Below are 26,786 nucleotides of genomic sequence, written 5' to 3'. Positions count from 1 at the left end.
TTAAATAATTAAGTTTTAACGTAACAATATAATAGATGAAACACTATAAAATAATTTCGATAAAAAATATAACACTGACACCTTATAATTTTCAAAATGTAAAAAATTAAACGTGCTCGTGCTGCATCGCTGGTTGGTACGTGTTCAGAGATCCCGTTTCTGAAGAAAGTACTATTTTTCTCATGACAACGTACAGCACGCCGCCAATCAACAACATTCCAATGCCGGCCATCATACTTATTGCCCAAGCTGGCACTGCGTTTCCACCTGCAAGTCATGAGAACAAGGTTAAGAACAAAATATATACATAGTTATCGTACAGGGACCCCTAAAGACAGTTGCATAATATTATTTAAGGCGTTAAAAGGGCTGATAGACGTACGAACTTTAAAGTCGCGGTTTTAAAGTTCGCGTACTTACTCGGCTCGACGTCGGTGACACACGTAGTGCTTGGTCAGTAGCTTCTCGCGTGTCACCGATATCGAATGTCAGGAATTAAATATAGACATTTTTAATTTAATAACCAGCACTTATTTTTAAGTAAATAGCATTCTAACAAAATAAATGTTCAAAAATTGAAGGATATTTTCTTTTTTACTATTATATTTTGAGGGTACTTTACAAAAAAAGAGCGTGTGTGCCGAGCCCACGCGTCAGGAGTGAAACTTCCTTGGCGTGATTCAAAGATACCTTCGCCAATATTCAATTATATTATATTCATTCATATTATTTATATTAAATTATTTTCATAAAATAAAACTAAAAGAGAAAACGAAATCATAAAAAGTGGGTGAAAAACTGGCTTAAAAAAGAGAGCGTTTATCCCACGTAACTTTGGTGAAGGAGCTACGATGTAGAAGGAAGACTTGCGTAATAATTTAAGGATGCCTGAGCCATTATATGATGAACTTTTGCACTTAGTAACACCTATTATATCTAGACAGGCTAGGCTCGCGGCTCCCGGCTCGCGGCGGTGACAGACGTGCGAGCCAAGGCGGGCTTCGAGTAAAATTTCAAACATGTTGGATCGTCAACGAACTTACTCGACGGTTTTTAAGTACGCGTACTTGGGGTGACACACGAGCGAAAAAGGTCGTCGAGCCACAAGTTCGCGTACTTACTCGTACGTCTGTCACCCCTTTAAGGTTTCACTAACGGGTAAAGGCAAGTTTTTTAATACCTATGATAAGCTGCATCACTGAAAAGTATCATCAAAATATATATATATATCCATGCATAGACAGAAAACTTTTTATTTTGTTTGATCACACTTATCTACTAAACGGAAATGATTTGAAATATACTTACGGTAATAAGTTCGAGTCATCACTCGCCTTCCTCGTAAAATCTTCCTCCTGGCTTCGGCTTCATGAGTGAGCGTGCTTAAGATAACTGTAATTAAGTTATCATTTATTATTATTTATTATTTCATTATTATTATTTTAGGATGTTTAATAAAATGGTACGGTACATAGATATAGTTATGTTATGTTAATCGCATCCTAAAATTCGTATTAATGTCGCCTAAGTATCTCGATAAAAATAAAAGAAGTGTTATTTTTGAGATTTCAATATCCACCAAAATATGTTTATCTTAAAAATGTCGCACATTTGAACAATTTGTTTAACACGAGAGGTACCTAACAATTTATTTAATTTATATTACACATACTTGTCGCAGATATTAGGATATACATATACCTACATGTTGTAAGTAATTTAGTCATATTAATAATTGATCTACTAGTTACTACTTAGTACCTACTCTCGTGAACTCTAATTGAAACAAGCGATGTTTCTAATAATACTGAAGCTGGTTACTATTAAATTATTTAGGGACCATGAAAATTATGATGATTCACATGACATTAGCTTTAATAGCATAAGAGGTGATCTAATTAGGTACCTACTGATCATGTTATTCTGTAGTCTACACACCTCATTCACAGGAAATAAGTACCTAACAAAATATATAGGTGGTACTTACCTAAGATCACAGCTAAGTAAAACAATACTGACTTTCTTTGTGCCATTTTGAATCAAAACACAAAATTTTAAGAATGAAATTTACTACCAACAAACGTTTTCACTGGCTATCTAGATACTATATGATATAGGTGTTTTTAGCACGCGTTTATCTTTGAAAGAGATAAGATAACACGCAAGTACAAATAAGTAGGTATAGGACAGGTAGGGCATTCAGATGATATGGGTTCTGTCTACCTATATAATGAGTCATAAATTTCTATAAATTAACATAACATGATTATTAGAAATAGGTCGATGATGCGTCAATAATCGCGGTTCATTGAAAATATGTTTTATCCAGCCTGGTCTCCAGGCTCCAGCGCAGGATGGGTAAGTTTAGGTCGGCCACGATTTTTAAATTTTAATTTTGTAGTTATGTTTCAACGACTCTCATAAACCATTTACATACCAGACATTAATATCGACATCGAAGACTTAATATCGATATTCTTAGAATACATAACTACGAAAATTCGTAGTCACGACGCGACGGAGATTTATTTTTCAAATGCACTTTTGGTTGCATTCTGTTTTATATAACAAAACATGCCTTTTAGTGGTTATTGGTATATGTATATTTGAAAACTAGCTTTCCGCCCGCGGCTTTGCCCGCGTTTTCAAAGAAAAACCCGCTTAGTTCCCGCTCCCGTGATATTACCGGGATAAAACCTATCCTATGTGTTAATCCAAGTTACCCTCTATATGTGAGCTTAATTTCATTGTTATCGGTTCAGTAGTATTTGCGTGAAAGAGTAACAAACACACACATACACATCCATCCTCACAAACTTTCGCATGTATAATAAAGTAGGATAGTAGGACTAGGATTATTCATTTAGTTTCCATTTGAATGATACCTAACGAAGAAAATCGAGAAAATGGTACAAGGTCTGAAATGAAACACAAAACTTAAAACTCATATCATTTATTTTGTTTAACTAAAACTAAACAATATACCTAACTACTTATCATCAGTTAATTCTCTATTCTTTAAATATGTTCTTTATATTAGCTTCTGATAAAACTTGTCCAGTCACAGATGCGGGATTTATTGTATCTATTTTAACCGATTCTGCATTTCGTTCATTTATGACTGAAGCAACCGATTTTTCGATGATTTCTTCTTCTGGTATGCCCTCCTTTTGCAGCTGTTCATATTTTTGTAATAACTTCTTTGTTTGAGTTTCTCCATAGGGGCTGAGCATATTGCTTCCTATGCCATGTCCTTTTGTATGGAATTTCCTACGTGTGTAATAATATTGGATTATTGATTTAACTAAGGAATATATTATTTATATTATGTAACATTCAACGTATACTCTTCATAATAAGTGTATACTTTGAATGAGATTCCTATTCATGCATACATAAATAACTAAAGGTCAATGATTTTTTAAAAGTAATAGATGCGCGCGATGTGAAGACGCGAAAATATCATAATTAGGATAAATTTTCTCTACCCCAGTCAGCGAAAGATAATAAATACTAATAACTAAATGTGTACCAGTGGTTTTGACGAGTGTGGAAAAAACGCAATGTCGTGATTTGAATGCAGTGCTGTGATTGGTCAATAAGTGACAATTTTACGCTTAAGCGTAGCAGAGAGTTACCAACTATCTCTTTCGTTCTTACTGTTTCAATTATGATGCTATCTATTTCACCTCAGTCTATGAATGTGGTTAATAAGAATTACGTATGTGTGCAGTAGCTCGCGAGACGCGACCAGTCACCAGCACAAATTTTCTGTTTGTTTTGAGAGCATATAAAAATGAACTAAAACTCGATGCGCAAACTTCCCCCAACACGCTACTTTTTGGCCAAGAAGTTTGCCGGGCGCTATAACTATTACTTTAAAAAATCATTTCTAAAGGTGAAATAATTTTTGAAAAAGGTCAAGCTATTTCTGAGAGTTCAAACACTCTATAAAGAGCGTTTATTATATATTATATATTATTATTGTATTAAAACTGTTTTAAACATTTCTTGATGCTAATATTATCAAAACTAATTGTTTACTCACGCTCTAACAACATCTTCTTTGTATAGAATTTGTTTAATAGGTTTTTTTTCAGACTTCGGTCTTGCAAATTTAGGTTCAATTAAAGGCGGAAAAGCGCGGTATACGTCGAACCATATTGGACGATCATCAGGTTTCATAGCACCGCGTGATAAGAGTCCTTCAACTCTGCAATAAAAAAAAATACTTATATATTACATTTTTCCACAGTTATAGCAAGTAAATCAAGACACACTAGATTTTACATTGATTTTATACCTAAGGATTTTATTGTACATATATTTAAATTATTTTTACAAAGGCTATAAGGGATAGACTGATTCAAATCTTAATAAAGGAAATAATTATGTGCTGGTCAGGTAGTTCGTAATTTTATCATCAGTACTTAATGTCTATGACTAGGATAATGTTTAAATATTTTGTAAGATAAAGCTATTACTATGGCATTTCATTTACACAATTTCCAAAATTGTTTCTCAGAAAAAGGGATCATATCAAAATATAACATTATATTTTTAACATACCTATATTATATTGAACTGATGTTGAGCTAGTTCTACAGTTATAAACCATTATACATTTAAAAAAATGTATCACATGTTAGAAATAAAGAATAAAAAAAAAAATATAAGCAAAGAACTTTATTCATTAAAAATTAAACTAAAAATCATTCTGCATTGCTTGAAAGAAAGATCTACGCAAAGTTTCCCATCCATTTCTTTTTGTTTCAGATATAAGCTTTTGCTTTAACTTATTGATGTCTTCTTCTAATTCTTCGGCCAACTTTGCCAATTCAGATTTGTGTTCTGCTTCTAAATCATCACATCTAAAAACAACCAAATGATATTGAATTATTACGAAATTCATTTTTAGATAAATAACTTTTTTAGAATCCACCTTTTACTTGTACATACTCTTTTTTAAAAGTCATCTGAATTTCCTTAAATGCTCTCAATTTTTGTTTGTGAGCTGCATTTGCTTGTTGCATACATTTCATAAATGAGGTAGTCAGGTGCTCTAATTTCTGTTCATTTTCTTTTAAAACATTATAATCATTTTCTAAGTGGTTTATCACTTCATTTAAACTTTTTTGAAGATTTTCATTAATTTTTTTTCTGAAAATTACAGTAACAAAGAATTATGATAACTCTTTAACTATTGAGATAGATAGGTATAAAATATTTGAAAAAGCTTACCTTGCCTCTAATTGGCAATTCATTATATTGAGTATTTTTTGTCTAGATTCACCACAAACTTCAGTTTCTTGGTGAATTTTCTTTTTCTTAGAATTTTGGGCATTATATTCCAAAATATTTGGCACATTTTCATCACCTTGATCAATCTTTTGGCGCTTTTGGGGCTTTTTATTTTTGGGTGAGTCTTTCAAAAATTGTGACTTATTTAAAAAATCACTTATATCGTCTGGTACAAACTTAGATTTAATATTCTTTTTAACGCTTGTCATTTTAATGAAACCTTAATTAATAAATAAAGGTATAAAAGGTAATAAACAATAAACACAAAAGCCTCCAACTGCTATAACTTTTATAACGAAAGATAAAAAAAACACGACAAACAACCGCGAATAAAATTTAGGATTCCCGCCTATTTTAATATTCTACGTTTAAAAAAAAATCGTATTTAGTCTTGATTTTTTTTTCTTTTACTAAGTTTGTTTACCTCGTAAATATAGTACCGATTCTTTCCAGTCTGCTTGTGGCCATTTTCAAGTAGCACTAGCCTGGTTTAATTGATATTATAATATTAAATTCTGGATATGTTTCAAATTAAAGTTTAATCATCCTTTTTTATAATAACAATTAGGTTATATTTCTATCAGATGATTGACAATTAATGACAATGACAACTGGCAAGACCGCAAGTGACACACCAAGGAGCAAGGACACACTATGGTGATCTCAGACCTATCTCAGAGCAACAGAGCAATAAACAATAAACCTATAGTAGAGTACTTGTATCGAGCGCACATCGAGCGTATACAATTTACATATATTTGTTTCTCTCTATCTAAAGAAAACGTCGTATGAAAGAATGAGATAGCTATAGACTACAAGCTACGTTTCAACATAGCCATGGCACCACAGATCTAGTACGATCTGTGCATGGCACCATTTTTACTATAGGTACGTATTTAAACCCCTTCCAGACGACACAATTTAATCAGCCGATTTGATTGCCGATTGAATCGGGCCCAATTTGATCCTCTATCCACACGTACACAATTAAATCGCCAATTTTAGTTCTGCTCCGTTGCCGTTACTGACTGGACTTTTATTTTGCAACATGCCTCTTAGTAAAAAACAAAAATTGGGGCTGATTTTGGCTGTAACTACAAATTTAAAAGAAAGAAAAAGAAAAAGGATAAGGAGCAAAGAATGGTTGCTTAAAAGAAATACTGTTAGAGTTAAATATTGCTAAGTCATATAAAATATATTGTTAGAGAACTGGACAGTGTCGATTTCACAAATTTTATGCGGATGGACCATGACACTTTTAATGAATTATTATCTCTAGTAAGCCCATACATTACTAAACAAGACACTGTTATGAGAGAAGCCGTTAGTCCTGAGGAGAGATTAATAGTAACGCTTAAATATCTAGCATCAGGAAGAGATTACAAGTAAAAATTGGCCAATTAGCATCCACACCACCCAATTTGATCGGGCAATCCCAAGGCAATCGCAAATCGGCCGATCCCGACCACCCAATGACCTGGAATTTCATATTTCCGTCTAGACGACCCAATTTGATTGCCAATCTAGTCAAATTGGACGAAAAATTGTGTCGTCTGGAAGGGGTTTTTAGATAGATAGAAAGTGATGGGATGTGCTTCAATCGATAAAATGCAAAAAGCATTCACGGTTTTGTGAAATAATAAATTAAAAAAAAAACAAAATTAAATTAATTTCAGTTGAATACATTATTTGTTTAATCCTACGAATATAATAAATGCGAAATTATGCGCGAATGGATGTTACTCTTTCACTGCTGAACCGATTACAATGAAATTTTGTACATACACACATAGGACAGGTTTTATCCCGGAAATCCTACGTGAACAGGAACTGTGCGGGATTTTCTTTAAAAACGCGGGCGGAAAGCTAGTATATTATAAAATAAATTTTAAAACTTGAAATGTATCTAATTTAAAATAAAGATGGAAATGATGATAAAGTTAAAGGAGTGAGGAGAAAGGCACAGTCCGCATGAAGGAATCATGCAGCATTTTAACAAGTAAATAAAAGGACAGTCTTAAAGAAAATATTTTCCTTACATCCTACTAATAAAGCAAAAGTTTGTGAGGATGGATGTTTGTTACTCTTTCACGCGAATACTACTAAAACGATTACAATGAAATTTGAAAAATTTCTTACGATCCCGTAAATCCCACAGGAATGGGAACTATGCGGGTTTTTCTTTGAAAACGCATGTATATTAAGTATGTATTTCAATAGTAGTTTCTCATCTATGAGAACTGTCATTTAATCAACCGTTTAATTTTCACATAGTTACACATTATACCCGGCGCGGCCTAAGATGATCCCTATGACACTGACAGTTATTCTCAAGAGACAAACTTGTAATGGCGTCACCATTAAATTAGAAACGTATTGGAGGCGTCTAAAAATGGCATTTATTAATTTTTACGTAGCTTTATGCCATTACAATGATATTCCGTTGGAATTATAACAATTATAAACATTTACGAGAAATTATATCAATCTGACTTTACGTTTACGTCCTTCAAAACTTACATCGTTGGCATTTATCGACTAGTGCGGAAGTATCGATAAACAAATTTCGATAATGGAAACGAGTTCACATTTTTTCCATGCTTAAGCTATAGTTCATTCACTATTGAATGGAACAGAAGATCGCAGCATAATTAATTAATTAATTACCGTTCGCGTTAATTTACTTACCTATGATAATATAAGTTTTTTAGAAAAATTAAATGGGGGATTCCTATTTCATGATAAAATAATATACACTGTGTTAAACGGGTTAAAATTACGAGAAAATGATGAGTGAGAGTTTTGGAAAACTTTCGTTTTACTTACCGTTTCGTTTACATAATAGACGTTAAAAATTCATTTTATAATATTTGTAAAAACATGTTTACCGACGTGGCTGAATACAAACCACACCTTTGCCTATAAAATAGTAAAGTATCGACACGATCCATCATACGAGCAATCACTAAGACGAACTGTCATAGGGATCATCTTAGGCCGCGCCGGGTATAATACACACTTATTTTATGTTTTTTTTTACAATTTTATTAATTTTGCTAATATACCAAGCTCAAGGAAACGACAAATTTCCTGATATAATCAGGTTTGTCATGCTGGCGGCATGACAAATGCCTTTTTCATTATTTTTTTTTTAAGTTAACGTCAGCTCTACTAAATTTTAGATTTTATCGAAACAGACACGATGGGACAATTTTAAAAAGTAAGAACAAAACACTGATAATTAAGACAATTTTATTCTTAAAAATAAAATTAGGACACCACAAAACAACTCAAAGCACTCAAATCATAGAATAAACTTTAGCAAATTAGTCATTTCATATCATGTAACATTTTTACATTATTTACAAGTCCGATATATCAGATCATTCTAAAACTCTTTAAGTAATAGTTTATTTATTGCAAACACATTTTTTTAACTCTCTTGCTGCACTTATTTTTACTGGCGGGGGTTGTATGCTATGATTGTGAGCGGTGTTTTCTAAAACATCTCTTGTCAGCTTGCCGCGTCAGAATGTCGGATACGAAATTCCTGTGCTTGAAAACACGGAGAATATCTTCTCTTGCTTCCTGGATTCCTTCACATACTATTTTACTTCTTTGTATGTTCCCCTGTAAAAATATGAGTTCGTTCAAGTTTATGGTTTTATTCGTAATAATGTTTTAATTCTAATGCAATGCAAAATTAAGGTATATATATTTTTATAAATCCTCCAAGTAAATTTATTATAGTATAGTTTCATGGTCTTGAAATTTATTTGATTATAGTCTCGAATTTCGACGCCACCTTATTATTAACCAGTCTAACCATTTACATATTATATGATTGAGAAAAAGTTAATAATTTACCTTAATAAGTTCAAGCAGGGAATGTGAGAGCGGTTTTAGAGCGTTGTGAGCCCGGCCCGACGCTGTCTCCAGAGCACGAAGAACATTCTCCAACTGGTCCCCTACATCGGCTTCTAGAGACACCTGTGATGGATTATAAAGTGTTATAATATTTTTTTATTAGATTATTGTACTATGGCATTAACATGCAATTACTAAATAATATTATTGTAAAGGTTTCGATGTTTTAAAACTTTAAGATTTAAAAATAGCGAAAAAAAGGGGGCAACATCTACAGCTTACGTCAATCTCATACATTCGTAGTCTATTCTATTGAACGCTACGCTAACAGAAAGCCACTTGGCTAGGGGGGCTGGGCTGTTTTTTTATCATTCTACTATACGTTTACTATACGTTTTTATAGATACGTTTATCTACAGCTTACGTCAATCTCATACATTCGTAGTCTATTCTATTGAACGCTACGCTTACAGAAAGCCACTTGGCTAGAGGGGCTGGGCTGTTTTTTTATCATTCTACTATAATTCCAAGTGGCTTTCTGTAAGCGTAGCGTTCAATAGAATAGACTACGAATGTATGAGGTTGACGTAAGCTGTAGATAAACGTATCTACAGCTTACGTCAATCTCATACATTCGTAGTCTATTCTATTGAACGCTACGCTAACAGAAAGCCACTTGGCTAGGGGGGCTGTTCACGTCTGTTAAGCTAGAAAGGTCAAGTCAGCAGAATCACTCGTAATATATCTCAAAATTTAGTGCTCATTTAGTGCTAATTTAGTGCTGATAACAGATATTTGGTGCTGTGATAGGAGGACTAAAAATGAGAACACTGCTAACTTTTCACTAAGCTAGCAGTGTACCATTTGTGACCGCGCTATGATACAGTTGGAGCGAGGGGCACATCTGCTAATAATTTAGTGCTCAATTAGTGCTGCCTGTACAAGCAAACAGATTTTTCAAAAAAATTTTTTTTCAGTTTTTTTTAGTATACATAACTGCGGACATAACGATACGAGCAATCATAGAGCTAAAAGATCACTTTAGAATCGGTAGTGGTGAAATTGATTAGAGTTACTAATTAGTGCTCAATTAACGCTACCGGTAAACCCAGAAAAATTACAAAAAAAAAAATCATTCTAGAAAGGTCAAGTCAGCAGAATTTCTCGTATTATATCTCAAAATTTAGTGCTCATTTAGTACTAATTTAGTGCTGATAACAGATATTTTGTGCTGTGATAGGAGGACTAAAAATGAGAACACTGCTAACTTTTCATTAAGCTAGCAGTGTACCATTCGTGACCGCGCTATGATACGGTTGGAGCGAGGGGCACATCTGCTAATAATTTAGTGCTCAATACTAATTGAGCACTAAATTATTAGCAGATGCTACAGGCAGCACTAGCTGCCTGTACAAGCGAACAGATTTTTTATAATTTTTTTTTGAAAAATCTGTGTGCTTTTCGATTTTTTTAGCGAGCAGTTGAAAAATGATTTTTTTTTGTAATTTTTCTGGGTTTACTGGTAGCATTAATTGAACACTAATTAGTAACTCTAATCAATTTCACCACTACCGATTCAAAAGTGATCTTTCAGCTCTATGATTGCTCGTATCGTTATGTCCGCAGTTATGTATACTAAAAAAAACTAAAAAAAATTTTTTTTTGAAAAATCTTTTTGCTTGTACAGGCAGCACTAATTGAGCACTAAATTATTAGCAGATGTGCCCCTCGCTCCAACCGTATCATAGCGCGGTCACAAATGGTACACTGCTAGCTTAATGAAAAGTTAGCAGTGTTCTCATTTTTAGTCCTCCTATCACAGCACCAAATATCTGTTATCAGCACTAAATTAGCACTAAATTTTGAGATATAATACGAGTGATTCTGCTGACTTGACCTTTCTAGCTTAACAGACGTGGGCTGTTCTGATAAGTTTTTCAAATCGATTTTAAAACATTACGTCAATGTATTTCAAGCTTATGTTATGTTTGTTTACGGGTTAATGAAATAAATTATAAATAATAAGCTCAAAGCACACACCAGGTCGTCCATCTGCGCAGTGAGGTGGTGCACCTTCCAGCCCTCCGCGGAGACGAGCACGTGTTTCTGCGTCGCTATGGCGACGATGTCCCTTGCGCGCGCCTCGCGCCGCCGCACGTCCGCCGGCCGCGTGAAGTGCAGCGCCGTGCTGCGCCACCCGCACACGTACGTCGAGCTGAGCGACGGGCCTGCGCAGTGTGTATACGTCATATTAAGTTTTAAGCTATTGCATAGCTTCTATCGCGGGCCTTGAGCGCGGGGACCGCATCGAGAAATTCCGTAACGAAAAAACCTCACGCTCCCCACTCCGACGGGCGGAGGTGTGGCTTGAAGGCATAGCATGCTTTTACCGCGATTATAGAGTTTTACCGCGGCAGTCCTCGAGTGCCACACGTCGTTTTTTTTTAATAAACTATTTTTTTCATTCGTTTTTTCGAGCAACTAAGACTCATTTTTTGTAACATTCTTAATACATACATAAAAGAAGAACAATTGTTTCAGTGCCATTTTAAGATTCGGAATGTTTAGCAAGATAATTTTGGATATTTATGTAGATGTAGGGCAGGTTATAATATGAATACATTGTGGAATATATGATAAGCAATGAGCATATTATAAATGAAAGGAGTGAGGTGGGATAGCCGATAGTGAATGATGTGTCAAACCCACTTAGGGTAAATAAGGCAAGGGATAATGTTGATGATATCAAAAAATTGTAGATAACAACTTATATATCTATTTGAAGAAAATAAAAGTAATGTAATACAATAAAAAAAATGTGATTTTGTTTTGTTTTAAAAGTTAACAGTATGGCACAAAAAATCAAATTAATAATTATTATTACAAAGAAGTAAATATACTTACGTTTAGGAACTGGGTTAACAGGAGGAGCTGGAGGTGGTGTTGGTGGTTTTTCTTCAGGAGGAAACTCGCACTGTCTCACTTCACTGCTTAGCCTATAAAAATAAAATGAATATTACATTTTATTATTCTTATAATATTATACTTGTATAACCACGTAAAGATTATTTTTTCTTAATACTTCTTTCTTCACTAGATAAATGACAAGTGTTAAGAAATTGTATCATTAAAATTCACACTCACATCTGTTTCCTTGGCTTCTTCCTGGGCGACACGTCTGCGTGTCTTGGCGGCTCGGGCTCCAGGTCCGGGGCGGGCGACGACGCCGCCGACATGGTGGTAGACCCGCTACCCGGCCCCGCGCCGGTCGACGTCACGTCCTCCCACCCCGTGCTCCCCACGTACACACTGTTCCGCGCACTGTTCACACTGTTCACGTTGTTCACGCTGTTCACATTGTTCACGGTCACCACGCCCATGTTTGTGTCGAGGCCGCCGATCACGTTGGCGCGGCCGATCGCGTTCGTTATGCTCACTGTGTTCAAGTTCACGCCGCTAATGTTGTTCACGCTGCCCACGTGGACGACGCCGCCGATGTTGCTAATACTGCTCAGTGTCGCTATGCCGCTCAACGTGTTCGAACTGCTGTTGCTCAGGCTAGCTATGTTGCCGGAACTGAGACTCACGTTGCCTATGTTGCCCACCGTTGCTATTGTTGAAATACTGCTTGATTGGTTCTTTGAGGGTGATCTGGTATAAGAGGATATAAAAAAATTAATTAAGCTCTTGAAAAATAAAAAAAAACAAGGCATGCAAGTTCTTTATATTTCAAAGCAAGCAAACCAAAAGGGATAAAAAAAAGTTGATCAAAAATTGTTTAAAAATCTCTATTGTATAAACTCACCCATCAACTTCCCGTTTTCTAAGTATTGAGGGCCTGGGCAGAACTGGTGTGCTGGAGATAGTTGCTGTAGTTTGTCGCACTTCGGGCGACGTCTGGACGGTATTCACTGCATTGGCTAATAACAAACCAATCACAACAATGAAAACTAATAGAATAATCCAGTATTTTAAACATTTCTACAAATAATCCAATTTTAATTTGTAAATCTAAAATCTAAAATTTGTAAGAACGAAATATGGATGTGTGTTTGTTACTCTTTCATACATACAAACTTAGCAGTAATGTAGGCAATTTTGTAGAATTACATGTACACACGCACTACTACTAACAGCTAGTGTCTACTTCTAAGTGCTATAATATAAAAATGAATCACAAAATGTGTTGGTAAGCGCTGAACCGATTCCGATAATTCTTTTTTTATTATATTCCTTGAAGTTCGAGGATGGTTCTTACGTAGAGAAAACGTAAATATATACCACGGGCGAAGCCGGGGCGGACCGCTAGAGTATATTATACACTACTAGCTTACCGCCCGCGGCTTCGCCCGCTTTGTCTAAAACCTAATAAATTTTATATACTAAAACCTTCCTCTTGAATCACTCTATCTTTAAAAAAAACCGCATCAAAATCTGTTGAGTAGTTTTAAAGATTTAAGCATACAAAGGGAAATAGGGCATTAGGGACAGAGAAAGCGACTGTGTTTTATATTATGTAGTGATGCGTACCTTGCGTGGTGTGCGCATGCGCGAACGGCGTGAGCGGTCTCGGCGGGTGCGCGTGCGGGTGCGCCGCGCGCGGCACCTCGTAGTACAGCTGCGGCGGCGCGCTGTTGCCCACGCCGCGGACGCCCACGCCCGCCACGCCTACCACCTGCTTCACGAGTAACATTCTTATAAACACACTATCTAAACTCATGTTTGGCTTATATTGTTTATAATAATTTTCGACTTATATTGCTATTTTACTACTATAGGTACTAAAATAAATTTTAAATTTATTAATTTGACTAACATAAAATGTATTTTATATAGGTAGATCTCTGTGTCTGATATAAATTATTTATTTATTTATTGACTGACTTTTAATGTAAATAAATTTAAATTTCCCTAAATTTGAATAGTATTATTTTTGTGTTATATTAACTTACTGCACTCTAAATAAAATAAAAATCAAATAATCAATAATTAGCGTCATAGAAAACGTCAAGTTCGCTCGTGGGGTATTTGTATGCTGCTAAACAGACTTCAGGGATCTGTGCAATGATGGAAATTTGCATATTATGTAATATTATCTGAGAATAAAATATTACACAACCTTCTATGCCTTCAAATGTGGCGAAATATAAGAATAAGATTTTAAATTAATATGTACCGTACGAAGCTATTCTGAATTATTGATTTGTTTAAATAGATATTATTATTCTTTGGCACTTATATTTATAGTTACCTTAGCAGGCTGATAGTTTCTCTGTAGAAGCGGTAACGGTCTGGCTGTTGCAGGGGGCGGTGTTGGTGTTTTGGGTCTGGCTGACGGGCCACTTGCCACACCAACCACACCGCCACGCACTGTACTTGATATTACTCCACTGGCTAATTAGAAATATTCAAATGTATTAACATATTAACTGAACTGTAAATTCACACATTTTTTCCACATGTTTTATTTTTTTTATTTTAAACAACAGCAAATAATATTCCACTAATCATGAAACAACATTTTTAATAATTTTAATTTTGGTTTATGAATTTCTGAAATCAATTTTTCATTTATATAGTTTACAATTCACAAAATATAAAATAAATAAAATCCCAGCAGCAGTGAACATTCAACATGAAAAATTATCTTCAGTGTGTTTCTTTATCAACAGTCAATAATTTCAAGGTCTTGCATGCGGCAAGGTCTAGTAGCTTTATTTAATTCATAAGTGTAAAGATAATTAATATCAGTAGTTTTCAAGATGGAAGCAAATATTTAATAGCATAGATAAATAATTAAATAGTAATAAGAATTTATCTTGTGTCTATGTCAAAATCTTTAGTGAATGAAATACAGAAATTACGTCACTTATTTCCACATTTGATTTAATTTGATATAATGTTACTTTTAAACAAAAAGTGATGTAATAATAATTTTCATTTATGATACAATAGTTGAATAATAAAATTATATATGTACTTACAAGTGAGAACAGTAGAGTTTGGTAAAGTGACGATAGCCGAGTGAGGTGGCTGTGAGATTTGTGTGGCTGTAGTGTGGGAAGGCGAAGGCGCCGGTGACGGTTGCCGCGGCGGAGCCCCGCGGCCCATGCCTCTCGAACCGTACACTAAGGCACCGCGACCACGATTGCTTCCTGACCAGGCACTATTACCTTTGAAATATAAATAAATATAAATAAGAATTTAAAAATGTCAAATCATCAAATTATATTAAAACAAAAAATCCAATAATATGAAAAGACCTTTTCTGATCTTTTAATTGTTATTTCCCTGCATACTTAAATGTAGCAATTGGATCAAGATGGTTGAAAATATTGTCAGCCACCTAGATAATATGAAACTATTATAATACTAGCGGTCCGCCCCGGCTTCGCCCGTGGTACATATTAACGTTTTCTCTACATAAGAACCATCCTCGTACTTCAAGGAATATAATAAAAAAAGAATTATCGAAATCGGTTCAGCCGTTCTCGAGTTATGGAATTACAACGAAAAGTGGCATTGATTTTTATATATTAGAGATGTGACCATATGTAACCTTTTTCAGTTTTCATTACCTTGACTGACATTAGCCTGTGTTGATGCAGCCACAGGGCGAACAGCCAATGAGGCACCAGCTGCTAGACCTCTTGGTACATGACTGGTTACTCCTTTGCTGACCAACACTCCACTAGCACTGCTTACGTTTACACTTGTGAGAACTGAAAAACATTGAAACTATTACCGATTTTTTGAAACTTTTTTTTACTAAAATACTGGGAAACTGAGAGAGTAAGTTAATTATTTTATAAAACTATTTTTACTATAATATATATATAATATATGATATCATGTTAAAATTGTTGTTGGTTTTCTTTATCACAACTTTTCTTTTACAGAAAACTTTATTTAAATACCTGGTCTTGTGTTATGATGTGGAATAGGTGGTAAAACTCTCACACTGGGCGGAAGAGTCCTCACTGATGAACTGACAACTAAATTTCCTGCACCACTGACAAGTTGGCCCCCCACATTTAATACTTGGCTTCCACTGACTGTTGATGTGACACTCGCTTGAGTATTACTACCATGATTATTGGTATTGGAAACTTGTGCAGATAGTTGTGTTCCTTGACTTATTATTTGAGTACCAGGACTTAGTAATTGACTGCTTGATATAAGTTGGGATTGTGTCAAAATTTGCGCGTTTTGTCCTATTAACTGACTACCTTGTGATACAATCTGAGTTCCCTGCAATAAAGCAAAACAAAATCCAGTTATAGATATAAAAAAATGAATAATTACTTAAGAAAATGCAATGATAGTTTTTATGCAAAGCTTTTTCTATTTAGTATGATTGAATAGATCAATGTGTTATACAATGTGCAATATGTAATAAATACCTGTGAAGCTACGCCTGAGGATATAATTTGAGCTGCAGTAGCTGTACGCATAAGACCCACGGATCCAGCGTTTGTATGTGTAATAATTTGATTTGAACCAGATGTCTTTGATTGGCCTGGTATGAGATGAGCCATTTTAACATCCGCATTAGAAATGCTCTTTACTATCGTAATTTTTGGTGGAGCTAAGTCGATTGGATACATTTTACCAGTTGTGATTGAACGATCATTTTCTAGATTATTACTCATTTTTGGACAGTATACACTTAAATGCCAGTTTACTAACGCATTTTATAGATATTATGCAAAGTACTTATCACAAAACCTTAGCTAAATTTATTCAATATTTAATAAATTAACATTTAGACTTTACACAATTTCAACAATTATTTGACAATAAAATATTCGAACTTTCCAAACGCAGTAGCCTTAGAGTATATATACTATCTATAGAGTGCGAACAACCAAGTGGGAACAGTAGGCACAGGTGGGAACAACACGACGCTCCCGCCGCGAGCGCTCGCAGTCGTGGTTGAGTGCTCACGAAGTGCATTGCTCTAGATTTTTTTCATATTTACGAATAAACGTGGTGAAATGTGCAGTTCTATCTTGCAAAAACGATACTAGAAAATAAACAAAATTGAAATCCACTATCAAATTTCATCAGTAAGTCGATTGTTTTACATAATTTGATGAAAATAAATCTAGCATCGCGGGGGTGAAGAGTAGGTGGGAGGCGGACACGCGCAGGCTCGCTCGCGCGCCTTACTGCCGCCACGTGATCGTAGTGATGTGACCTGACCAACGCTGTACTCGATATAAAGTTTACTAGAAGAACTATATTTTAACAAATTATTTATTTAACTTTAAAATTAAAACTCTTTTAAAAATGTATTATAAATAAATTTGTGGTGTGTTTTGTATGATACACTTTCTAAATTATGAATGCGAATGTATTATAGTGTAAATGTAAAATATGTAATGTTACGATATATTTTCTGAACCGCTAAATTGATTTTGAAGATTTTGATAGTAGAATGGATAAAATTGAATAAAAAAATTATTAATATTATTTATTATATTATCATTTTAAATTATTAATTATTCCTTAATATTTTTTACCATTTTTAAAACATTATTATTATTGTTTGATTTATTATTAAATAAATAGCACTAAACCCGAACTTTTATTTTATTAACTTTATTATTTAACAAGTACTCACGTTTTTCTGATATTCCAATCAAACATATTTTTTAAAGTACTTATAATTAATACAAGAAAATTTCTTATATAATATTTAATATTCAAATGGAATAAACAAACTTTATTCAGTTGGTAAACAAATTTAAAATTACATATTTATACTTTATTCATATATTTTTCCTTTAATAACTTATTGAACATAAAATTTACTTATGATACATATTTATTTACATAACTTATCGATAGTTCAACACGCAATTGATATCTACCCATCCCTATTTGTCACACACACATCTATATAGTATCTATAGCTCATCTGCCTACGATGCGCACTATGCAATTTGTGCAATACACTCGCTCTATACTATTGTAATATATACTCTAAGGCAGTAGCGATATAGACTTCTATTGTCTATGAAACTTTTTTTGACACAAATAATGTCAGTTTTTTTTTCTTTATAATATCCTAGATAATATTAATATGAAGAAGGTTTTTAATTAAAAATATACTTTTAATTTTGAGTAAAAAAAAAACAACAAAATAAATTCTTAAATAAGGAATGAAATAAAATTGTTTTTCGGAGGATATACAGTGCAATAAATAAGCTCCAGTAAATTTGAAAATGAAACATTTTTTACAATTAATATTAGCTAAGCGCTTTCATCCCTAAAAAACGCCCGGTTGCATAAATATAATATTATGCACAAGAATTGTTTTTTCATGAACTTATTATAGTATAATATGGACAGTGGGCACACTCAGAGCTATACTACTACCACAGCTCTGTGGTTGTGGCTGTGGTGATAAGACGCTTTATTCACGGTCCATCTTGACGTACGTCCCGCCAAGGTCATACACGATGCACGACGCATATTCACGGTCCATCCCCGCTGTACGTCAGCTCAAGGCTGCCAGTGTTGCCACCGAAGTATCAAGCTACCCACCAGAAGAGACCTCTGAAACCACCAGAAATCCACTGTGCTGGATGTATAAAGAGTAAATAAATATTTTTAAAAATGTGTTTTTTTGTACTTTTTGCAGTACCTAAGAATTTTTCATTATTTTTAAATGAATTATATGAATCCAAACATTCCAAATCTAAATTTATTTCAAGAGCTCATTTTTAATTAATTTTTAATGAAGCTCGGTTTCTCTCTTCCCGCCACTTCACATTCATGACCGAAAAGACTCTTTCAGTAAATGCTGAAGTGGCGGGAACAGAGAGTATAATATAGCTAATCATTTTTTTTAAACAAACAAATTCGTTAGGACATTTTTTTTAAATAAATTGCCATTTTTCTGCAGTGGACTTTTGCATAAAATCTTTGTTATTCAACAATTCGCCTTGGAGTTCTTTTAAAATAATAACTTCTGAATATAAACTGTCCATGTGTACTAGGTTGATCCAAAAGTAATGATAATTGGGTATTTCCTGTGTACATAAAAATATAAAATAACTGTTTCTTGCTTGCTCATGTACTCACTACGTTATCACAAAACTAAACTAACTACTAAGTTATCACAAAAAAATCATATCAATAGGCCACGTTTCCAAGTATTTACATTAATTTCTGTTGGCAACACTGATCTGCTGTACAGCAAGCCTATTCACGATCAAGCATGCACGATGCACGATGCGCTTGCACGACGTTCGCGGTGGTGGGGATGCTCGCTGGACGAAAAATTCGTCGTGCACATCCAGCAACGTAATAATAATAATTATTGACGTACGTCAAGACTATTCACGGTCGTTTTGCGTCGTGCATCGTGTATGACCTTGGCGGGACGTACGTCAAGATGGACCGTGAATACGACGTTTAAGAACACGGTATGAAGATTGAAATTTGAACATTGAAGAGTGAAGTGTGAACTGAGTAATTGTACTCTAGTATTTATGGAATTATAACCATGGCGGGTCACGTAGGTGGCGGTGGTTTTAGTAATGAAAATATACAAAGATATAACAATGAAAGACGAAGCAGTAAACAGTGGGTTAAATTAAACGTTGGCGGTACATATTTTTTAACAACAAAAACTACATTGTCTAGAGACACAAACTCATTTTTGTATCGATTAGTACAAGAAGACAGTGACTTAATTTCAGATAGGGTTAGTTTGCAACTAAGTTTCTCTAAAGTAAGTAAGGTGTAAACTTTTTTAAAACATTATTATATATTGTTACAGGATGAAACTGGTGCCTATTTAATAGACAGAGATCCAACTTACTTTTCTCCAGTACTCAACTATTTACGACATGGAAAGTTGGTCATCAACAATGACATAGCTGAGGAAGGTGTTTTAGAAGAAGCCGAGTTTTATAATATAACAGAGCTTATTAAATTAGTTAAAGAAAGAATTTCTCAAAGAGAAACTGGTCCATCGAAAGACTCTAAAAATCATGTATATAGAGTTTTACAATTTCATGAAGAAGAGTTGACACAAATGGTTTCATCCATGTCTGATGGATGGAAATTTGAACAGTTAATTAATATCGGTTCGCAATATAATTATGGAAATGAGGATCATGCAGAATTTCTGTGTGTGGTGAGTAGGGAATGTGGTAACAATCCAAATAGTAATGATATAGAGCCAACAGACCGTGCAATGGTACTGCAGCAAAAAGGTTCGAGAATTTGAAATTTCCTTAAGCAATACTACAGGTGATGTTCAAGACTTATTCAGTGTGTGAAGTGTTGTACATAATGTTGCATGAAAATAATTATGTGAAAGTGTTTTCAATTCTTACATTAGTACATAATTTTATAAGTCCAGTTAATAATTTTTTAACAAATTCACAATAAGTTAGTTCTATTAATGTGATGAATGATATTGTCTTCTGAACTTGAAATATATTGGCCAAATACTCAATTACATAAAATGTAAAAATATTTACTTTCATATATTACATTGCATTAATAAGTTAGGTTGTGTGTTATATTTGCGACGAGTATCATTTTTTAGATTTATAAACTCCAATAAATCAGTTCTCCATCAAAGCATGTAAATAAAATTTGTTTAATCTACTGTATTTTACATTTAGATCCATTCCTATTATAGATCTTTTGAAAATGTATTAATTAAAATTTGCTATGGGAATGATTCTTAATATTGTAATGTTGCTCAATGAGATAAGTTAGAGCCATGTTCAATATAAGAAGTACAACTTTTATACTGCTTGCATATTATGTTCTATATGACCATATTTTTGTAAGATTTGTCATTAATCATAATACCAATAATAATTGTAATAAAAGACACTGCCTTTACTTTAAAATACATAACATAAGGTGATTAATGTACTTATTAAATAGAAAAGAAGAAAGGAATCTAACTGGAAACACAAATTTTGCCTGTTTGGAAACTTTAATTAAGATGTGTGGTTTGATTGGTTTAAGTGCATTAAATGAAGTGCCTCCATACAACATAAATGCTGATTATTATATTATACACATAAGTATGTAATAGTTACACTTTCCTATATAAAATGCTGCTTATATTATCATATTGTTCTCTAGATAATAAGTGCTTAACATAAAATAATATTTCTATCTTGTATATTATGTATTATCAATCTGGATAATCATATAAAAATAATAACTTGTTTTGTTGTTGATAACTTTATTTCACAGATTAAAGAATAGAATTGACTGAAGATGTAATGATTTATTTGACACACATTCTCTTAAGAATAATTTCAGGTTAATTAAATATAACTACATAATATGTAAATCTATAACATGATGTTTTAAAAAAATAAAGGTTATCACTATTTAAAACTTATTTAAATTACACAATTTATAATAAAATATTGCATTTAACTGCATTAAATACAAGTCAACATGAGTATCTTCTAAGATACCCTTTAGAATAGATTAGATAGATTATATCAAAATACAGTTTTTTCACTCGCATTAGTTAAGGCAATGGGGTTTTATTGTTTTTATCATTAAGAATTATCCTAAATTTAAAATAAAAGTGATTTATAGCTGCCTAGCACCAGTCTGCCATGTATGTGAAGTCACAGAAAAGTTTGTGATCAGCTGTACTAAGAGGTCTTGGCTCTTTGGGAGGAGTGAGTACAGCTGCTTCAGAAGTGAACTCACTATCAAAGTTACTAACATCTTCTAAGTTGTTGATAGTTGGCACAAATGGTGGTTTAACTTTTCTTAGGAGCAATTGTTCCCAGTCAACATTTCTAAAGAATGCCTGTTTTTTAACATCCTCTGCATCTCGTTCTGAGGAACCTAAACGCCTTTCTGGATTTTTTCTAAGCAATCGGCGCATTAATGCAATTGATTCTAAAGACAGTGTTCTAGGGTATCGGACCTCATCATTTACAATAGAATCAAATACCTCTCCCTCATCTTCACCTGGGAATGGTGACTCACCAACTAACATTTCAAAAATAAGAACACCAAGACCCCACCAATCAACTGCTCTTGTATATGAGGTCTCTGTTAATACTTCAGGAGCAAGAAATTCAGGTGTCCCGCAAAATGTACCAGTGCGGTCACCCCACCCCATACCCTCTTTACACAATCCAAAATCAGCAATTTTTACATAACCTTCAGTATCCAGAAGCAGGTTATCCAACTTTAAATCTCTATAAATAATATTATTTTCATGTAAATACTGTAGGCCTAATACTACACAAGCTGCATAAAATACAGCCCTGGGCTCTGTAAAAACATCAGCATGTATATGCATCATAAGATCACCACCAGCAGCATACTCCATGACAAAACATACATGCTGTTCTGTTTGAAAACATGCAAATAAGTTAACTAAAAACGGATGTCGAATTGCATTGGCTACTTCGAAAATTCGTTTCTCAGATAGTAGTGAGTCTACTTCATCTCTGGCTATAATATCACCCTTCTTTAAAGCTTTTATAGCAAAGTATTCATTGGTTGGTTTATATTGAGCTAATATAACTTTTCCAAAGTGTCCTCTGCCCAAGACACTTAACAATCTGAAGCTGTTCATTGACATTTCACCAGATTGCCTTCTAGAATCTGGCTCTTTACTCATTGTTTCAATAACTGAAGAAGACCTTGATGATGATAGACGCATATTACTTGCAATTTCAACAATTTGATCTTCACTGCTTGGATATTCCAAAACCAATTTTGGTGAAGGCGATGGTGGATATTCAACTAATGGAGTATTACAAGCTGATGGCTGTTGTTCCTTTGATATATAGTTATCCCTAGTATATGAGTCTTCTAAAAATGCAAAAGCTTCTTGGAGCTCTTTCTCCATCCTTAATGTAGATACATTTGGTGGAGGTTGTAATGGCAGAGAAGGCTTAGGTGGAGGCAGAACAGGCACTTGTGGTGTAGTTGGAGTGGGAGGCAAACCCAATGGGCGAATCCCGGCCATACCAGTAAATGTGGCATTTGTATTTTCAATATCTTTCATGTCATGCGGTGATTCAAAATGATGTTGCTGAGATTGACTGAGTGCATTCTGAATATTTTGAACTGACGGTGACGAACGTTTTAATAATCTTCCTAATACAACAGCAGGAATATGCATGTCTCCATATGACGGCCGTGGAATATTTTTGCCTTGTTGCTTGAAAATTTTTCTCTGACGTTGCAATTTTGGTTTCCTTGATATAATTGGATTTAAAAACTTAATTTCTGCAAATAATAATCCTTGAGGTTCTAATTCCAAAGCCATTCCATGTCGGATATCATCAATGAATTCTTCTAATCTCAGGAATTTCACAGCACATAATCCACGCCAATCTTTCCAGTGAATTCCAATTTCCAGCTCTCTGGATTTATCCAACTTTATAGTGAATCTGAGAAGAAGAAAATATACTTGCTTATTTTAGTGTCTAATATTTTTTATAAATAAAGCTTTCAAAAAACATTATACATGTACATGTAAAAAATGGAATGCAATGGAAATATATCATTTGTGAAAATTTCAGCTTTCTAGCTATCATGGTTCATGAGATACAGCCTGGAGACAGACAACGAAGTTTCAGTAGGTAATAAGGTACCGTGTTACCCTTTGGGTACAGAACCCCCTTTGGGAGGAATATTGAAATTCAACTTTAATATTAAATTAAAATCCTCAAAATAGATTATATAACTACACAATAAAATAAAAAAAATATATATTAAAACCCCTCCAGTATTTTTTGAGTTAAAGCAGACAACAAAAAGACAGACTAAAACTTCATAATTTTTGTCTTTGCTTGTGTTACTAGTTATAGTTTAAAATTATACAAAAATGTCTGGACAATGGGGAATTCTTGATAGAAACAAATCTTTCATATTTAATCCTTGCTCTACTAGAATGTTAATGTAATAAGAATTATATACAATTTGTGTACATCATTATACATATAACAAACAAAAAAAAAACCAATTAATCTAAAGCTGTCTGTGCAAAATTGACTCATATAACAAATATGTGAACACAGCCTATTGATAAGATAGACTGAGTAATCATAATGTGTAAGAAATTATTAAGATTAAATTTCAAGGAAACAGATAATATTCCCAAGACTTCTAGTATGTGTAATACATAACTACTAAAGGCTTATAATACAATGAATATAATAATATATGAATGTTGCTTTAATTACTTTAAAGCATGTAAAGGATAGAGTTTATTAATAATACATAGATAGTTTAATTCATTATATGTTTTTTTGATGTAGATTGCAATGATTAAAAAAAAATACCTTTGATCCCAGGCTTGTTGAGAGCAGGGCCTCCAACTTGTCTGAGCAACAGTATGATTGTCAAGCTTCATCACAGCCATAATTTCATTACTTGTGTCTTCTTTTATGCTGTATGTGTACTTCATTGAGTTTCTTATAGTGACCCCTTTTACAAAGGACTTCAAATCTGATGGGCTGGCTAATGGATCTCGGCGAGTACGACCAGGTACATCTTCTAATAGATCTTGACATCCCATTAATCTCACCTCCAATGTGCCAGTTACTTGAACACATGGACTGATAAGTGGAGCTGGAGATATGAAAGGTGGGCGGGCATTCGTTGCACCGGATAAACTGACATAGCCAGGACTAGATCCTGTGCTTCTTAATTCATGGCCTAATTCTATGAATGCCGCACTTTCAGCTGGCAATTCTTGACGACGCATATCCAACGATCTACGTAACAAATCTAATTTTTGTGTTGACTCCAACAAATTTGTTTGAGCTTCTTGTAGAGCTTTCTTGTCTGTGACTTTTTTATCACTTTGCAAGAGTCTTATGGCATTCTTGGATCCTTCTACTACAGCAGCCTCTATACGTAATCGATTTCTCAATTCAGCAATGCGTTCATCAAGTAGTGGGTCAACACCACTCATATCCATGTTTCGACCATCACCATTTGACCCTGCATTGTCACCTTTCTGTTGTTTAGAAAGTTTTGATATTCGCAATTTTAAATATTCTATTTTGTCTTTAGAATCTGCTAGCATTTGGTGGGCTTCTGCTAACAACTTCTTGTCACGCGATTGATTACTGCTGCTAATACTTTGTATCATATTTTCGGCTCCTTGCTTTACCTTTAGTTCAATATTCAACTGTTTTTCAAGTGATGCCAGCTTACGATCAGTGGTACCCTCTCCAAGCTGGCGTTGTTGTTGCGCCGCTTCAGAGGCCAAAATAATTTCCTCATCATAAGACAAATCCTCGGGCGACGTCGGAGTAGACTGACCGCGTGATAAAATTAACTGGGATTCTAATTCTTGCAAATCAGATTTAAGTTCATTTAACTTGATATTAGCTTGTTTTACAAGATTCGCAACATAGGAAAGCGATTTTCGATCGGTGGTAGCTTCACGTAATTTCTCCGCGCCTTCCTTTATTTTCAATTCTTTACGTATCTCCCTACGTATAACATCCTTGAGTTCTTCCAACTTAGACGGCAACGCTATTTCTGGAATACATTCCGTCTTAATTCCATATTTGACACCCAGTTCGTAAAGGACAGGGTGACGAATATAATCACTGTGGTAATAACCTGGGTCTGCCATAATTGAGGATGCACTGTCTAACGTCAGTTAACCATAATTATGTGAGAAAATATCACTATTATTGCTTATTGATCACAATTCAGAATGGACGATATGACGATGCATAACACTTAGGTCTTGTGAAGTATTAGAAGTAACCATTATGAAATAAGTACATTAAAACAAAATGCTTTAAATTAAATTAAATTACAATACAATTTATAAACAAGTTGGTCGGTCAACGAAACCAACGAGACGAAGAAATCTACCATAACTTTTATTTCCATAGATAGTAGATATGTAGATGAACCTGAGTAGAATATAAAATGTCAGGTACCTAATGAATGGGTAATGATGAAATTTTAACGAAAAATAATATAATTTTATAGATTTCGTTTAAATAATATAAGTTTGTGACGAAAATTTGAATATTTTTTCACATTTTAGTGTTCTGTGATATCATTCTTGTAAATGGATTTTTTTTATAAATCACATTGTAAAACTTAGTTCCAGCTTAGTTCATTCTTCGTAGTTCTTCACTTGTTTTTATTATTCAATTTAGTAATAAAATAAAACGAAATTACTAATTGTATCTGTTCGTGACTCTTGTACACATGGACATGGATAAAAAAATATAAAAAAAGACTTTTTAAGGTCCATGCTTGTACATAAGTTTTAATTAATAATAGTTCGAAAGCTTATAAATTCCTAATTGCAAACCAATTCCATCTTGAAAACCACCCGAAAACATAATATTTGGGTTGGCTTTAGTTAACTGCCGCACGAATTTGTTGGAAATATTTATATTGTTAGTTAGCTAGGTAATGTAAGATTGTAATTCCAAAATATTATCGTTAGGAAACTTGTAGTTTTTTATTTATTAATTTTTAAAGTTAATAATTTTTTGTGCGAAAAAAGCGCATTTATCCGTTTTGTTGTGCAAAAAAAGCGGACCAAGACGTTCCATTTCACTGTACTGTGACTTAATGAAGCGGCCGGCGAGTGCCAAAAGCGACTTTAG

General features: G+C 33.8%; 6 protein-coding genes across 6 annotated transcripts; 1 reads left to right on the top strand and 5 right to left on the bottom strand.

The window, feature by feature from the left end:
* Window positions 1–13: 13 nt before the first annotated feature.
* LOC123695261 lies at window positions 14–2,135 on the bottom strand. The gene is made up of 3 exons (XM_045641033.1): window positions 1,988–2,135; window positions 1,309–1,392; window positions 14–267 (listed from the first exon to the last, which is right to left on the bottom strand). The coding sequence occupies exons 1-3, from the start codon at window positions 2,031–2,033 to the stop codon at window positions 107–109; spliced, it is 291 nt and encodes a 96-aa protein (XP_045496989.1). The 5' UTR covers window positions 2,034–2,135; the 3' UTR covers window positions 14–106.
* An 802-nt stretch (window positions 2,136–2,937) lies between these two features.
* Window positions 2,938–5,874, bottom strand: LOC123695450 (28S ribosomal protein S23, mitochondrial). The gene is made up of 3 exons (XM_045641310.1): window positions 5,726–5,874; window positions 4,049–4,213; window positions 2,938–3,270 (listed from the first exon to the last, which is right to left on the bottom strand). The coding sequence occupies exons 1-3, from the start codon at window positions 5,767–5,769 to the stop codon at window positions 3,012–3,014; spliced, it is 468 nt and encodes a 155-aa protein (XP_045497266.1). The 5' UTR covers window positions 5,770–5,874; the 3' UTR covers window positions 2,938–3,011.
* Window positions 4,601–5,699, bottom strand: LOC123695449 (centromere-associated protein E-like). The gene is made up of 3 exons (XM_045641309.1): window positions 5,242–5,699; window positions 4,960–5,160; window positions 4,601–4,871 (listed from the first exon to the last, which is right to left on the bottom strand). Exons 1-3 carry the CDS (start codon window positions 5,508–5,510, stop codon window positions 4,706–4,708), a joined length of 636 nt encoding a protein of 211 aa, XP_045497265.1. The 5' UTR covers window positions 5,511–5,699; the 3' UTR covers window positions 4,601–4,705.
* Window positions 5,875–8,536: 2,662 nt separating the features above from the next.
* LOC123695606 (mucin-17) lies at window positions 8,537–17,000 on the bottom strand. Its single transcript, XM_045641507.1, has 12 exons — window positions 16,572–17,000; window positions 16,086–16,419; window positions 15,747–15,890; window positions 15,153–15,341; window positions 14,420–14,562; window positions 13,699–13,846; window positions 12,974–13,088; window positions 12,313–12,819; window positions 12,073–12,164; window positions 11,209–11,396; window positions 9,169–9,291; window positions 8,537–8,931 (listed from the first exon to the last, which is right to left on the bottom strand). Exons 1-12 carry the CDS (start codon window positions 16,818–16,820, stop codon window positions 8,779–8,781), a joined length of 2,385 nt encoding a protein of 794 aa, XP_045497463.1. The 5' UTR covers window positions 16,821–17,000; the 3' UTR covers window positions 8,537–8,778.
* Window positions 17,001–19,635: 2,635 nt separating this feature from the next.
* On the top strand, window positions 19,636–21,428 carry LOC123695293 (BTB/POZ domain-containing protein KCTD5). The gene is made up of 2 exons (XM_045641087.1): window positions 19,636–19,885; window positions 19,961–21,428. Exons 1-2 carry the CDS (start codon window positions 19,685–19,687, stop codon window positions 20,411–20,413), a joined length of 654 nt encoding a protein of 217 aa, XP_045497043.1. The 5' UTR covers window positions 19,636–19,684; the 3' UTR covers window positions 20,414–21,428.
* LOC123695292 (serine/threonine-protein kinase N) lies at window positions 21,425–26,024 on the bottom strand. The gene is made up of 2 exons (XM_045641086.1): window positions 24,480–26,024; window positions 21,425–23,585 (listed from the first exon to the last, which is right to left on the bottom strand). The coding sequence occupies exons 1-2, from the start codon at window positions 25,784–25,786 to the stop codon at window positions 21,767–21,769; spliced, it is 3,126 nt and encodes a 1,041-aa protein (XP_045497042.1). The 5' UTR covers window positions 25,787–26,024; the 3' UTR covers window positions 21,425–21,766.
* Window positions 26,025–26,786: the final 762 nt, after the last annotated feature.

This window comes from Colias croceus, chromosome 11 (genome assembly GCF_905220415.1).
Source record: "Colias croceus chromosome 11, ilColCroc2.1".
NCBI lineage: Eukaryota > Metazoa > Arthropoda > Insecta > Lepidoptera > Pieridae > Colias > Colias croceus.
Note: the sequence above shows the minus strand (reverse complement) of the source record. Positions and strands in the feature narration are given on the sequence as shown.

Excerpts from the sequence above, each read along its gene's own strand:
- LOC123695292 (XM_045641086.1), bottom strand. The coding sequence starts at position 25,786 with ATGGCAGACCCAGGTTATTACCACAGTGATTATATTCGTCACCCTGTC. Across the intron at positions 23,586-24,479 it reads CAACAAGCCTGGGATCAAAG|ATTCACTATAAAGTTGGATA; the intron begins GTATTTTTTTTT and ends TCTTCTTCTCAG.
- LOC123695293 (XM_045641087.1), top strand. The coding sequence starts at position 19,685 with ATGGCGGGTCACGTAGGTGGCGGTGGTTTTAGTAATGAAAATATACAA. Across the intron at positions 19,886-19,960 it reads GTGACTTAATTTCAGATAGG|GATGAAACTGGTGCCTATTT; the intron begins GTTAGTTTGCAA and ends ATATTGTTACAG.
- LOC123695450 (XM_045641310.1), bottom strand. The coding sequence starts at position 5,769 with ATGGCCACAAGCAGACTGGAAAGAATCGGTACTATATTTACGAG. Across the intron at positions 4,214-5,725 it reads ATCGGTACTATATTTACGAG|AGTTGAAGGACTCTTATCAC; the intron begins GTAAACAAACTT and ends TTTTTATTGCAG. Across the intron at positions 3,271-4,048 it reads AAAGAAGATGTTGTTAGAGC|GAAATTCCATACAAAAGGAC; the intron begins GTGAGTAAACAA and ends TTACACACGTAG.
- LOC123695606 (XM_045641507.1), bottom strand. The coding sequence starts at position 16,820 with ATGAGTAATAATCTAGAAAATGATCGTTCAATCACAACTGGTAAAATG. Across the intron at positions 12,820-12,973 it reads AGAAAACGGGAAGTTGATGG|ATCACCCTCAAAGAACCAAT; the intron begins GTGAGTTTATAC and ends CTCTTATACCAG. Across the intron at positions 12,165-12,312 it reads AAGAAGCCAAGGAAACAGAT|GCTAAGCAGTGAAGTGAGAC; the intron begins GTGAGTGTGAAT and ends TTATTTTTATAG.
- LOC123695449 (XM_045641309.1), bottom strand. The coding sequence starts at position 5,510 with ATGACAAGCGTTAAAAAGAATATTAAATCTAAGTTTGTACCAGACGAT. Across the intron at positions 5,161-5,241 it reads AATTGCCAATTAGAGGCAAG|AAAAAAAATTAATGAAAATC; the intron begins GTAAGCTTTTTC and ends TGTAATTTTCAG. Across the intron at positions 4,872-4,959 it reads CAGATGACTTTTAAAAAAGA|ATGTGATGATTTAGAAGCAG; the intron begins GTATGTACAAGT and ends GGTTGTTTTTAG.
- LOC123695261 (XM_045641033.1), bottom strand. The coding sequence starts at position 2,033 with ATGGCACAAAGAAAGTCAGTATTGTTTTACTTAGCTGTGATCTTAG. Across the intron at positions 1,393-1,987 it reads TTACTTAGCTGTGATCTTAG|TTATCTTAAGCACGCTCACT; the intron begins GTAAGTACCACC and ends ACTTAATTACAG. Across the intron at positions 268-1,308 it reads GATGACTCGAACTTATTACC|GTGGAAACGCAGTGCCAGCT; the intron begins GTAAGTATATTT and ends CATGACTTGCAG.